This window comes from Dermacentor andersoni, chromosome 5 (assembly GCF_023375885.2).
Source record: "Dermacentor andersoni chromosome 5, qqDerAnde1_hic_scaffold, whole genome shotgun sequence".
Taxonomy (NCBI): domain Eukaryota; kingdom Metazoa; phylum Arthropoda; class Arachnida; order Ixodida; family Ixodidae; genus Dermacentor; species Dermacentor andersoni.
In genome coordinates, this window is record NC_092818.1 from 160,502,019 (window position 1) to 160,514,212 (window position 12,194).

At 44.7% G+C, this 12,194-nt stretch overlaps 1 protein-coding gene and 1 long non-coding RNA gene across 6 annotated transcripts in view; one reads left to right on the forward strand and one right to left on the reverse strand.

Moving 5' to 3' along the window:
- Nucleotides 1–12,194, forward strand: part of LOC126531497 (uncharacterized) — a 62,371-nt gene that overhangs the window by 39,329 nt on the left and 10,848 nt on the right. Inside the window, exons 19-26 of the mRNA XM_050179037.3 lie at nt 839–907; nt 1,588–1,719; nt 2,773–2,901; nt 3,048–3,179; nt 4,686–4,795; nt 6,700–6,752; nt 9,745–9,887; nt 11,435–11,608. Coding sequence (XP_050034994.1) covers nt 839–907; nt 1,588–1,719; nt 2,773–2,901; nt 3,048–3,179; nt 4,686–4,795; nt 6,700–6,752; nt 9,745–9,887; nt 11,435–11,608 — 942 coding nt within the window. The remainder of the gene's footprint in view (nt 1–838; nt 908–1,587; nt 1,720–2,772; nt 2,902–3,047; nt 3,180–4,685; nt 4,796–6,699; nt 6,753–9,744; nt 9,888–11,434; nt 11,609–12,194) is intronic.
- Nucleotides 1–12,194, reverse strand: part of LOC126531513 (uncharacterized) — a 219,022-nt gene that overhangs the window by 28,609 nt on the left and 178,219 nt on the right. For 4 of the 5 annotated variants that reach the window (XR_011894827.1, XR_011894825.1, XR_011894826.1 and 1 more), the window contains exon 4: nt 809–937. This is a non-coding gene — a long non-coding RNA (uncharacterized lncRNA). Of the gene's footprint in view, nt 1–808; nt 938–9,814; nt 9,897–12,194 lie in introns of those variants that run through there. The other variant, XR_008612704.2, reaches the window with a different exon arrangement.

The following is a 12,194-nucleotide window of genomic DNA, read 5'->3' on the forward strand; positions in this document are numbered from 1 at the left end:
GCATCTATTTCCTGAATACAATACTTCTTGTTATACCCATATACCTTACCCTAAGCGTTTGTATATGCAGCTTCCGACCTTATTTATGCGCGCATCAAGGCTTGACTTAACAGACATATAACGCCATATTCTGAAGTTTAGCGGTAATAATTTACGTAACTGCGTCGAAACGATGCGAATTCTCCCTTGTACGTCAGCTCACTAAAAAATTCTGAGGCTCCGTGAGAATACTCAGAATGAGGGTGGTGCGTCAGTGCTAGTAGATCGGACGTAATTTCCTCTATTTTCTAAAATTTTTTTTCTAGCGCGACCAGCAGAGTCTGGTTCATACTGTATTTTTTGCAGTTGTCTAGCTTTATTCTTTCATATCTCTAATCTTGTTCTTTGTTTTCCTCATTCCTTTAATTATTCATACCTTCCATTTCTATGTGTCTGTCCCTCTTTACTTAAGAGCAGGCAAGCATTGTGCTTTTTCCAGAAGCAGTTGCCATGTCTGCCAGTCATGCCTGCTTGAAGGGAAGTTTCTCACTTGACAACAAATTTTTCAACACATATTTTTAGGTGTTCCGCAGTGCATGGATCATTTGCTTTATCTCCGAAAATAAAGTAAGCAATTTAGACACAGCATATAATATCGCAGACATGCCCGCACAGCCTTTGAAAAAGCTAAGGGTCAAAGCAGAATGACTAAGCTGGAATTACCATAAATTGGAGAGCGTATTTGTGCGTTCAGTTCTTGTCACGAATAATTTCCGTCTGTTTGTTTCTCCGTAAGTTAGCGTAAAACTCAATGCGTGAAGCTACTCACGGGAATAGTCGAAACTCAATTGATATGCAGGAACACCTCCCGATGGGTCCTACTGTCCACCTGGGTACATCGCCAGCCGGAATGGTCAGGAATGCACCCGTGAGTACGACCCAATGCACATAGGAGGATCTGCAAATTTGTGCACATTGTCCTGTTGCAAAAGGTGGCGCATTTCCTACACAACCCATTAAAAATTTTCGCTTTACTAGTGCCGTTTAAAGGAAGCAGATTTTGGAGCTCTTCACGAATATTCTTCAATGGCATGACAAAGAAACGTTAAGTGCTCACCTAATATAGACATCTTCTCAAGAGCCACCCGCCAATGTCTGCTCACAGTGCTCCTTCGACGAAGCTTCACATTTAGATAAACAGTGCAGGTAACAAGACAGACATTTAAAAAGGTAGTTTAAGTCATTTAAACCGCCTGTAAACCCTCCTCCGTGTTAAAGGATGCCGCAACATCCAGGTTTTCAAGTTTTTGATAAGCCGAACTGTGCCTTTCTGTGTTACAGGCTGGATAGAAACGTTTATTTCCAAGCTCGAAAGGGCACCGGTAAAAGAGCGTGTGTTCACTAAGCATGTTTCTGAGTGTCTATCATGTGTTAACATCAAAACTGCCGAACATCAAAGCTTTTGCGTAGGTTTGTGTAACGTTGTACAACGCTTCAGAAATTGCAACCTCACTTAGCTTAAGCGAGCTCTCTCGTTTCTTTTTTGCGTTCTGCAAAAATCTATAGCAACTTGCTAAATCAACTGCCGTCACGGACGTTCTATTCTAGACGTATGCAAAACAATGCATGCTAAAGATCAGTGCGAGCACGGATGTACGCCGCTGGTGGAAGGCGAAGCTGACTACAGTTGCAACTGCAGCCCCACACAGCAGCCTGCAGACAGCGGCATCTCCTGTGTCGGTAAGCCAGCGTAGGGTGCCTGAATATCCCTCGTAATTCTGAAAATGCACCTGTTCTTACACATACAGTCCTCACAATGCTCATTTCTTATTATATTTCCTTCAGAAGCCGCGTCAACGATTGTAGATGCTTAATTCCCTCTTTAACATTACAAATCGAACACGAGACTAACCTTATTTTAAACAGATGCATGATCTATATTTCCAGACATTTTCTGATTAGGGCTTTACTAGAAATATCTCATTTATGCAAACTTCTTTCGCGAAATACCTCACGAAGACGGACGCATCATCAACAATGGCGCGAGCGTCGTTGTCTTCCACAGCTGGCTCCGTTGCTGCTCGTCATTCCAGCATAGAATTTCACTTCAATTCTGTCGTCGTAATGAGGAGACCGCGTTTACGGGGCCTCCCAATTCTGGGTGATCCTCTTCGACAACGTCCAAGAGGATCACCCGTCGTGACTGCCTATTGGCTTCGGAGTTACGCTGCGAGAAGCGCGAGGTCGCTGGATAAAATCCCGCCCACGGCGGCGGCGGCATTTCGAAGGCGCGAAATTCAAAAACGTCCGTGTACCATCCATTGCGTGCACGTTAAAGAAGCCCAGGTGATCACAATGAATCCGGAGGCCCCCACTACGGCGCGCCTCAAAATCATGTCGTGGTTTTGGCGCGTAAAACAAAATAATTTAATTAACTTAAATTTGGCGACGACGTCTTGTAGTTGCTCTCGCCTGTTATTTCTGCAGCTCTGTTTCACGCTCCCAGTATCAGCTTGCGGTGCACAGTAATCATATACAGGCGCCATGAAATGTCCTACCAACCTCATAACTGTTAATATCAACATCTTCCTATGTTCTTGAACCTTTACAGCTGGAAATCAGACTATCGCATTCGTACGCCATTTTTCACCTCACAATATTGCGCTGAGCGTTTTCAAGGTTTAGACTATGTGTAGCTGCTGAATAGCTCCATATATTGCTGCAGCTTATCTGCTCTTTTTCCGAACATGTGTGCCGCTATTTAACAGCCGTTACTTATCTTTTTTATTCAAGAGAGGACAAAATGTCACGAAGAGGATATTATCAAGTGCGAAAATGAGTACAAAACATGCTTCTACGAAAACGGAAAGGCCGTCTGTCGTTGTCCAGGAACCACTCTAGACATTAATGGCACTTGCATTGGTAAGTGCTGCGCTAATTGTGACACCTATCTTGTGGCGTAGTAAATTAAAAATTCACTTAGGTGATTCTTCACGCACATTTTTGTTTTTCTGCAAGATAAACAAAACGGAATATCTACAGACTGCTTTTTCTTTTTGCTAATTCAGAATCTTGCACACCGACCAAACAAAAGGAGTGCTCGTCCATCTTCGGCGAATGCAAGATCAAGAACCATACCGAGACCTGTTCATGTGCTCCACCCCTTCTTTGGAATGATGTCAAAAAGAAGTGCTTTTTAGGTGAGAATGCCTGCGAGAGAGTGGTTGCATTGAGCAAATGGGAGTTTTCATCATGTAATATACTAATCCAGCCTGAAAAAATAAAAGCCGTTACCAGCAAGCAGTGCTGTTTTGCTGATTCAGTAAAAGCGTCAAGAACCAAACTTGGCCAACGCAGCTGGTTGTATGAGTTTATTGAGCACAATGAACGTAAGATGCGCTTCACAGCCGTAGAGCATGAAACAGGAGGACGAGACAAACCTCTGCACTGCGTGTGTCTTGTCCGCCTATTCGATTGTCTACGTCTATTAAGTGCATCTTACGTTCGTGATGCATGCTTGTGCATGTCTTACGCATGTTCAAGACTAGGTCCCTCGAAATGAAGTGAACATTTCGTGATCAGTCATTTTTGTATCAATTAGTCGAGAATCACGTCTCGAGTCCGCGGTTACTACCGCCAGTAGCGTTCTCTGTTGCACGCCCAAACCTTCGTAATCTCATTATTTTCTATGTTAAACCAACTCTACCTATGATGCTATAACGTCTGTTTTGCGCGACAAAATGCAAAACAAAATGTTTTGCGCGACGATATTGACATTTATAAATCCCACGTGTGGTCTTCGACTGGTTGTTCTTGTTTATGGTTGAGTAGCCCAGTGGGTAAGAGCATCGCACGTGTAATGCGAAGACGTGGGTTCTATCTATCTATCTATCTATCTATCTATCTATCTATCTATCTATCTATCTATCTATCTATCTATCTATCTATCTATCTATCTATCTATCTATCTATCTATCTATCTATCTGTCTGTCCATCTATCCATGTATGTATGTATGTATGTATGTATGTATGTATGTATGTATGTATGTATGTATGTATGTATGTATGTATGTATGTATGTATGTATGTATGTATGTATGTATGTATGCATGTATGTATGTATGTATGTATGTACGGTGGTTTGTAACGGTAGTTTGCTCTGGACCACCGTCAGTTGCGCGTCGCCCCTTGAAGAGGTAGGACGTGTATCGAGTGGGCACTTGAACAACAATCTGCAATGTGGTGAACGCTGTTTCACTAGTGGATCCGGGACCTCGAGTAGGTGCGTCATAATGCTAACCCAATTTTCAGACATTTACAGCTAAATGGTCACTAACTTTTTTTTCCCTCCTTTACGTTCTGCTTCTCCGTGCAGAGAATTATCGCTGGACCTGGTACGCTTTCTTTAATTGTACATGCCCGCACACGTCGTCACCTGCTTCAATACGAGCACTAAGATATCCGACAAGTGCACTCGCAGTAATGCATGCAGAGCTGTATCTGACGTGTGTGCGGCTATTTAAGCCTTTCTTTTGCACCATCGGGTACGCCCTGTGTATGAGACCGTCACACGGCCTACAGTACGCGTTCCTTAAATCGCCAAAACCATGTAGGTCAGGTGCAACTTCACTTACTCTTTCAGTGATCGTCTCTTTATCCTTTATTTCTATATCTCACTCTATTTCTCTCCCTTTCTCTCCTTCAGAGAAAGTGCACAAGTACGTTGCCAGTTTTCGAGTGAACGAGACAATGGCGCGGAGTGCACAGTACGCTGTTGAGGAATGCGCCGACAAGCCCGACATGGTGGAGCAAGCGGTATGTGCGCATAAATGCTACCTCTCGGCTGCCGCACAACAGCTCGATGCCTCAGCGAGCATTATTCTAAACTCCCTCTACTGGGCCACATCGTGCCTTCGCATTCATAACTTCGTTATAAGTTTCGTACCGACGCATGTGTGCCTAAAAGCCCTGGTACGAGTTGTCCTAGAGGTCAGCATAGTAATTTTTTATTTGATTAAGCAAGAGTGCCAATGTTTCAATGCGGGAGAAATACTATACTATACATAGCAAGGAGCAGTAGTCGAAAAAGGCATGTTGCTGGAGCCTGGGGCCAGCTTTGGATTCAGCGACAGTCCTTGTTCGACCATTGCTAATCACTTCAAGCCTCCATCTTCTTGTGAACGTCTGTATACGTTTATGTAACACACATAGGCTACTTTTCAAAGTCAGAATTGATAGACAAAATCTGTTTTGCCCCATTACCAATTGATTCAGCAATGGGAGGGACACACACAAATGGGCGCAATTTTGCACGCGTGAAACAAAGCAAGACGCGCATGCCGTGGCTATACACGCATCCGATACCATGCGAAACGAGCGAGCCTTTGTAGTTGATGCGTGTTTAATGGATACGCGTGTCTTTCCTTGCGCCAAAAAAAAATTAATAATTTTCAGTGTCTCTTTCCTTTGTAACCGCTAAATATAGGGCAAACTTGTATGCTTATTCATTTGCATTTTCTGTTTATGCATAGAAAGTCATTCCACCAATCGAAACAGTGAATACGGGCTGCCAGTATCACGAGTGTATGCGGCGCGCTCTATCGCCCAATTATGGAAAACGACAGCGGCTTCCCGGCCTCCCTGTTGCCTCCCACCTTTCCACCTCTCTAGGTGTCAGTCAATTGCTTCAAGAACTTTAGGATACGCTTATACACAATCGGCGCACAACTTGTTCAGCTCAGTCATGGAAAACACTGGTGACCTTCCACTGTAAAGGTTATGGCATTAGAAAGGAAACGCTTAGAACTCTATTGAAGTAATCGCCATGGCCTTCATGGGTTCACGGGCGTGTTATGTACGGGCATATCTAACCGCGATGCCTGCCAACTCGAATGTCCCAAAAATGCTAAATAAAGGTAACGTATCAATCAAAGGTTAAATGCGCTGACTGTTCTAATGCGTAATTTTCTTTTGTACAATATCAGCTATGCGCTTTCGCTTTTGCTTTCGTGGCGCGTAACGCACAGCTGGTGCTTTGCCATGGGCGGCTGGCGTTCTTGCGGCCCACGAGACTGAACGAACCTTTGTAAATATATCTGTAGTGTATACACACATGTGTATATATGTGTGTGTGTGACTTTATGTTTCATATTTAAAACACCTCCAAAGAACACGGACAAGGGAGGACACAGGACGAGCGCTGACTGCCAACAACATCTTTATTGAAGCCTGCGCAAATATATACAATTCGCAATGGGCATAAAAAGAGTAAAAGAAGAAAGGGAGGGCGAGTGATCGTCGGTCAACTCCTGCTGCGCATGCATCAATAACATTAAACAATGCAAATGTAACCACACACATATTGGACACAGACCAAGCTGGCCGTATGTACTGTTAAGTGTTTATCATTGCATATCTCGTAATCATAGCCCAGCCCCTGGAGTTGCATGTCAGGGGAACAGCCAGGCTAACACCTCAAGCATATAATTAAAGCTTGTTTTTCTCTTTCTGCCTTTTGCTATATATATATATATATATATATATATATATATATATATATATATATATATATATATATATATATATATATATATATATATAGCGCTAGTTATGCACCATTTAACTCATTTACGGCGTGGGCTTGTAGTCCCATAATATTGAAGCTCCCTTGATTAACACAGTCATAAGTTACCAGCGTTCCTTATGTGGCGGTTTTGCAGCTTCAAGCAGCCTATGGACCTTTGCTGAACGCCACACGAATTCTTCAGTGTTCGTAAGAAAAACGTTTTCTTTCTTCTTCTTTGTTTCAGAACCCGCATGTCGGATAGCGGAGTTATTTCCTTGTTTGTGTTCTTCTTTTGCGACAACTTGTGCACCGATATCGGCTGGATGTCAATCGGTTAAATATGTGTACTGTGTATGCTTACACAGTTGCACATAGCACTCTCTTTTATACCCCTATGCCACAGCTACCCGTTAGGAAATTGCACGTTAATTAGTTCGCCTCTCTGGATTAGAGATGCAGTCTTTACCGCGCTCGCGCAGCAACACATAAGCAGTGTCATTTTAAGTATATCAGATACGGGGCTACAATCGGCGTTATTGATGCGAAGGCATCAAATGGCCCATTGAGCATAAAGCCAGAGTAGCGAAATGGCACCTAAATTCCCATTGGCTGCGACGCCACGAGCTTGCCTCGACGGAACAGAGCGGGCGAATCGGAGCCCCTGCTTCCGCACCAGCGCCAGGTGTTGCATGAGGGGGAGAGGGCATCGCCGTGACAACACGTCATCAGCACGAGACGTTATCATCACACGTCATCATCGCGTGACGTCACGAGGTGACGGCGAACGCGCGCAGGGGGTTTGGCGCCATGCTGGAGGAACTACATGGGTTTACGCTCGCAGTGACTTTGTTTATGGAAGCATATTCACGCTGTTTGCATTTCTTGATACGAACAAACCTTCGGTGAAAGCGTCGGGCTATAAATTACGCAGAAGACAATGAAAAGGTGTGGACAACACTACCATTTCCATTTTCAGCATGGTGATATTTTGTGAGGGTATATATTGTACAGGAATATATACATGCGGCACAACATTGGTATTGCTAATGTTTTTCTGTATTAAGAGTGGTGCTTTCTTTTCCACACTCATCCACACAGCATCCACACTTTTTGTCGTTCATTCGGGAAGTTTTAGTAGTACCTTCGTACTGCACCATAGCACACGTTTGAGAACGACTTCACTTGTATGCCCGTCATCTCAGCCGTCAAAATTAGGTGAATCGTCGCTGGTTAGCATCTCTAAGCTGAGATCCGTCTCTACCCGACATCGATTGGGCAGATGTAGGAAGTGCTCTTTCTTTGATAGCTCCTCAACAACAGCGTAGTTATAGCTACAGCATTGACTAGAAACATCGTTCAGTATATAAGCCAACCTTGGTACAACGCTCTGATGAGATCATAGTGCTTTTCTGTGATGGATACGCTTACTTCTTTGTTTATTATCGGTGCCTCCCTCAATTTCTCGTATTTCAGCTTCCTCAATGTAGCGTAGACGTAGACGGCGTATCCCCCCACGTAGACCAAGACCGGTATGATGTCTTAACTTCGAGAGTGCCTCCTAAGTCACCACTACGTCGCAGCAAGTAGTTACCTTGCTTGTTTGATGCAAGACGCCTGCTTGCTTGTTTGATATTGTAGTGGCGTAAGACGTCTCCTCAATGATGTCCTCGGGTGTGAAGTGATCCTCGCAAACCTACAAGACTATTACCTGCATATAAGTGACAGATTTCTGCTCGACGTTTGCTAGAGGTCAATCTTAAGTACCGATCAAATGCTCTGTGGACAACAAAATATTAAAGAGCGCGCGCGCCAACCCTGATTAAATATGGTTTGGACATTACTACCTCGGAGTACATTACTACCCCCGGAGTACTCAAAAGGAGTGAAATCTTACTGTGGTATACAAAGCGTATCCACCCTTTCTGCACAGAGGATTATCCTGAGGAAAGCTCAACACGCGCACCTTGCATCCTGGGTCGCAGTTTCCCCGATAGTTGGAAACAAAACAATTCTTAGGCACAGCTACGTTAATGTAGCACCACTACTAAAATACGGGCGCTTTTCAAATCATATCGGGAGATGGGCAGTGACGCGATTTCGGAGAGCACGAGAAACCACACGACAACTTTACGCATGGAGCGACTTCACTCAACTAATACGGGAAGCAACGGCAGGCACGTTCCAACGCGCACAGCATTCAACAAAAGCGAAGTGTTCGACTAGTCGCGACAACAGAGCCACGATCGCGATGTGAGCCAAACACATTGCTCCCGTGCCGGCGCATATCCATGGACAACCGTGACGGCCAGGGATAGAACAGTTCATTCGATCGCTTCCAGCTGATGACTTATGGTCGCGGATTTCAGGCAGTACTGCGGCCTTAACTTCTTCTAGGTGGTGTTGAGCAGATACGGTGACGCGACGCCGCGGGGCGAGGCGGGTCGTCGTCGGCGAGGCAGTCGCGCGACGCACGCGCGCGGGTGCCACCGTCTCGCTCCCGGAAGCCGGCGCGCGGTCTGTATCTTTCTCTCTCACACCCCCGCTGGGCTTAGCTGCTGCGCGCCTGCCGGCCCTGATCGCCACTGCTGCTTCCTTGGTCGCGCAGAACACCGGTGGCATGCGGTGTTCTTGATTTCTCAGCAATATCGTCCAAATAATTACGGTCTGCAGCCAACATGCTAACGTAGAAACTGTACAAAAAAATAGTAACCCACACCAATTTAATACCAAACTCGATAACATACCCTAAAGCAAAAGTCGAAAACTTTACCCTCACCGCAAAACTCGAAGGGCCGCTCAGTTGCTTTCAATGGGACATTAATGCTTTCGCATTCACGACTCATAAGAAGTGCTTAGGTGTCCTGGGATTTTTTAGCTTTCTTTGAACCTAATTATAAATTGCGTGAACTTTACGGTAAATGTAGGGTGCCTCGATGTTCTCCTCGCCCACCGCTCCAAGTAGCGGCAGGCGAGGAGGACATCGAGGAACCTCAGGTAAACGAGACGCATCGCGCCACCTGGGCTCCAGAATTGCGTTTCCGGTGAAGTTGTAAAGAGTATCATTAGAGCCGATCACGCACTGTATAGCAAACACGTTAAATACACTTTAGTGAAACATCGATCAGAAACTTGAATCTATGTGTAGGAACGCTTTGGCAAATTATGTTCTGCCTTCGTTGATGATTTCGCACGCATACAGCGACGAATACAAGGTGGAGCTGAACTTCGCAAGCAAACCACCCAGTGTGCTGCTTGACAAGATCCGCGTCTGTGAGCATCCCGAAGGAGACCATGGCTGCTTCTTCCCGCCAGCTTTGCACATCGTCAAGGATAGTGTCTCCGGTACGTGACCTACGAAGTAGTAAGCACTCTTACATTCCTGTACCTGACATCGACAAAGATACTACGCAAAGATGATTCATTGGACATAGCGCAGTCCTGTCAATGTTTATCGTAAAATTACAAAAAGAAGCTAACAACCCACAACAAAGTTACGTTGTGGGTTGTTGAAGCGCTCTTTCTGTCATGTCTTTCTGAGTCTTCGTCAAGTGGTGCTGGATTACTATCCTAAGAAAGAAAAAATTGGTCACTAACTATAGCCCCGCAACGTGTTTTGTTAAGGTTTCGTAGGCCCATTTCCTCACTACTGCTCCTACGATTTCCTATAGCAAATACAGATAAAACCTGGCCCTAGTGTCCACGGGAGGTGCATGTATTGCTGTTCAACCAGCATAAGAACAATGGCTACTGCATGAATTCGTAATTACATATTGACCATTTTAGACAAAATGTGGCCTTATAAATGCAACTGTCCGCATTGATTTGTGCATGTTCCCACACTCTTGCCGTAATGCATTTGAAAAAGTAATTGCTTGGAAATTTAGATCATTGAAGGCAGTTGCACCGTAATAAAGCCGCAAAGACGAAGACGCAAGCACGAATGTTAAACGAAGTCACGTAGTACCCATCATTCCTACAGATAGTTGCTAAACGATCAATTTCATTCTAGAACTAAACCAGATTTCATTCTAGAATTTTTCGTCAGAGGCTTGGAAGGACTCTGCATGCCGGATATTACTCGGCAGTTTCCTCTTTATTGCACAGAAACAAACTTTGTTTCTCTCTGAATTCCCTCTTATCACTGATAGGCTTAAAAATTATCCAGAGGCTCCGTATATGTAGTAAATCGGCATATGATACGTACCACAGACTTCAGCGCAGAGAGCATGTAGATAAATTGGACACTTTCCTGCTAGCTTCTTCTTATGTTTGGGAGCTAGTAGCGATAACCTGTGTTCAATGTGCAGGTTCTTTAAAAGTTAAAGAAAAAGTGGTTTTATTTTAGCTATGTGAAGTTGACAGATTGTCATGCGTATTCCGTGAGCTCGCTACGAAGCAAAGAAAAAATGGCTGAGCTGATACTGCGATCTCCCTACCTCGTGTCCCTATTCCTTTTTCATAGAGTGAAATCTCCGCATTCTGATCTCTCATGTTCTCGCCCCGCTCACTAAAAGGAGACACGCAATGCATCATGTGGGCAGTGGACCTCCCAACATCCTGCATTCCTTTATTGTTTCCAAAACAGCGCTTTTCTAGGATGAAACCAGGTTGTTCTTCCGTATAGCCACACTACGTAATACTTGTATTCCAACTCGAAAGCACTAGTTCAAATTGTGAACTTCAAGCGCCTTGTTATATAACAACACAGACAGCAGGTATATACTACTAAATGTATACTCAAGGGAACGTAGCTTGCATAATTAAATTGTTGCCCAACGAACAGGAGCAGTAGATGTGAAAAGAAATATCCATAACAGGCTAATTGCCTTTGTGCACATTTTCGTTCCCTCCCCTCACCCTTTTTTATGGTTGTTTCCGGCTACGTGCAGAGGTTAAAGAGGAAGACATTTGCCAAGCTTACTTTTCCGAGAACGTAAAGTCTCTAGGAGGACTCTACGTATGTGTGAAAGAGGACGATGGACGCTATGGCCTGCGATGCTCGGATAAATACAGAGCCGTGGCGTCTTTCACCAGGGGTATGTTGGATGTCGACGTATGCACAGGTGAGAAGACACAGTCAACGTCTCTACTTTGCTCCATTTCACCAAATACAACAGCAAGCGTGCCTCTGTACTACAAGGCAGCAAACGTTTTCATCAGCTTCTGTTACACGAGACATCCTTGCGAACATGTTCTGAAGTTCCTAATGAGAATAAGCAGAGCAGTTTATTCGTGGTCTGTATGTTGGGGAGAAGGAGGAGGAGAGAACAGATGCCATGACCGTCTTGACCATCTCTATTGCGGCAAAAACGCAGCCATCAGGCCACGGCGTTCAGAAAGGGTTTCCTTACCAGCTGCTGGCTCAGCCGAGCGCTGCCTAGATAAGACACGTATATACCGCGCGACATGGCTGAAGGTCAAGCAGCTTGTAGGTCCCAACCTTTTCGCAGATGCATTCCGCGTAAGTGATGTTTGATCTGGTCTCTGCCACCTTTCATAAATTCGGTGTGCGCCTCTGAGTGTCCGTCCCTTCCTTTTATTCTTTCTGTTCCTTCATCCTCTTCTCCCGGCCTCGGCTAGAGATCGAGTGTGTGTATTTTCTGTGTCTTTGGGTTCCTTTATGTATGTCTCATGTTATGCGAGAATACT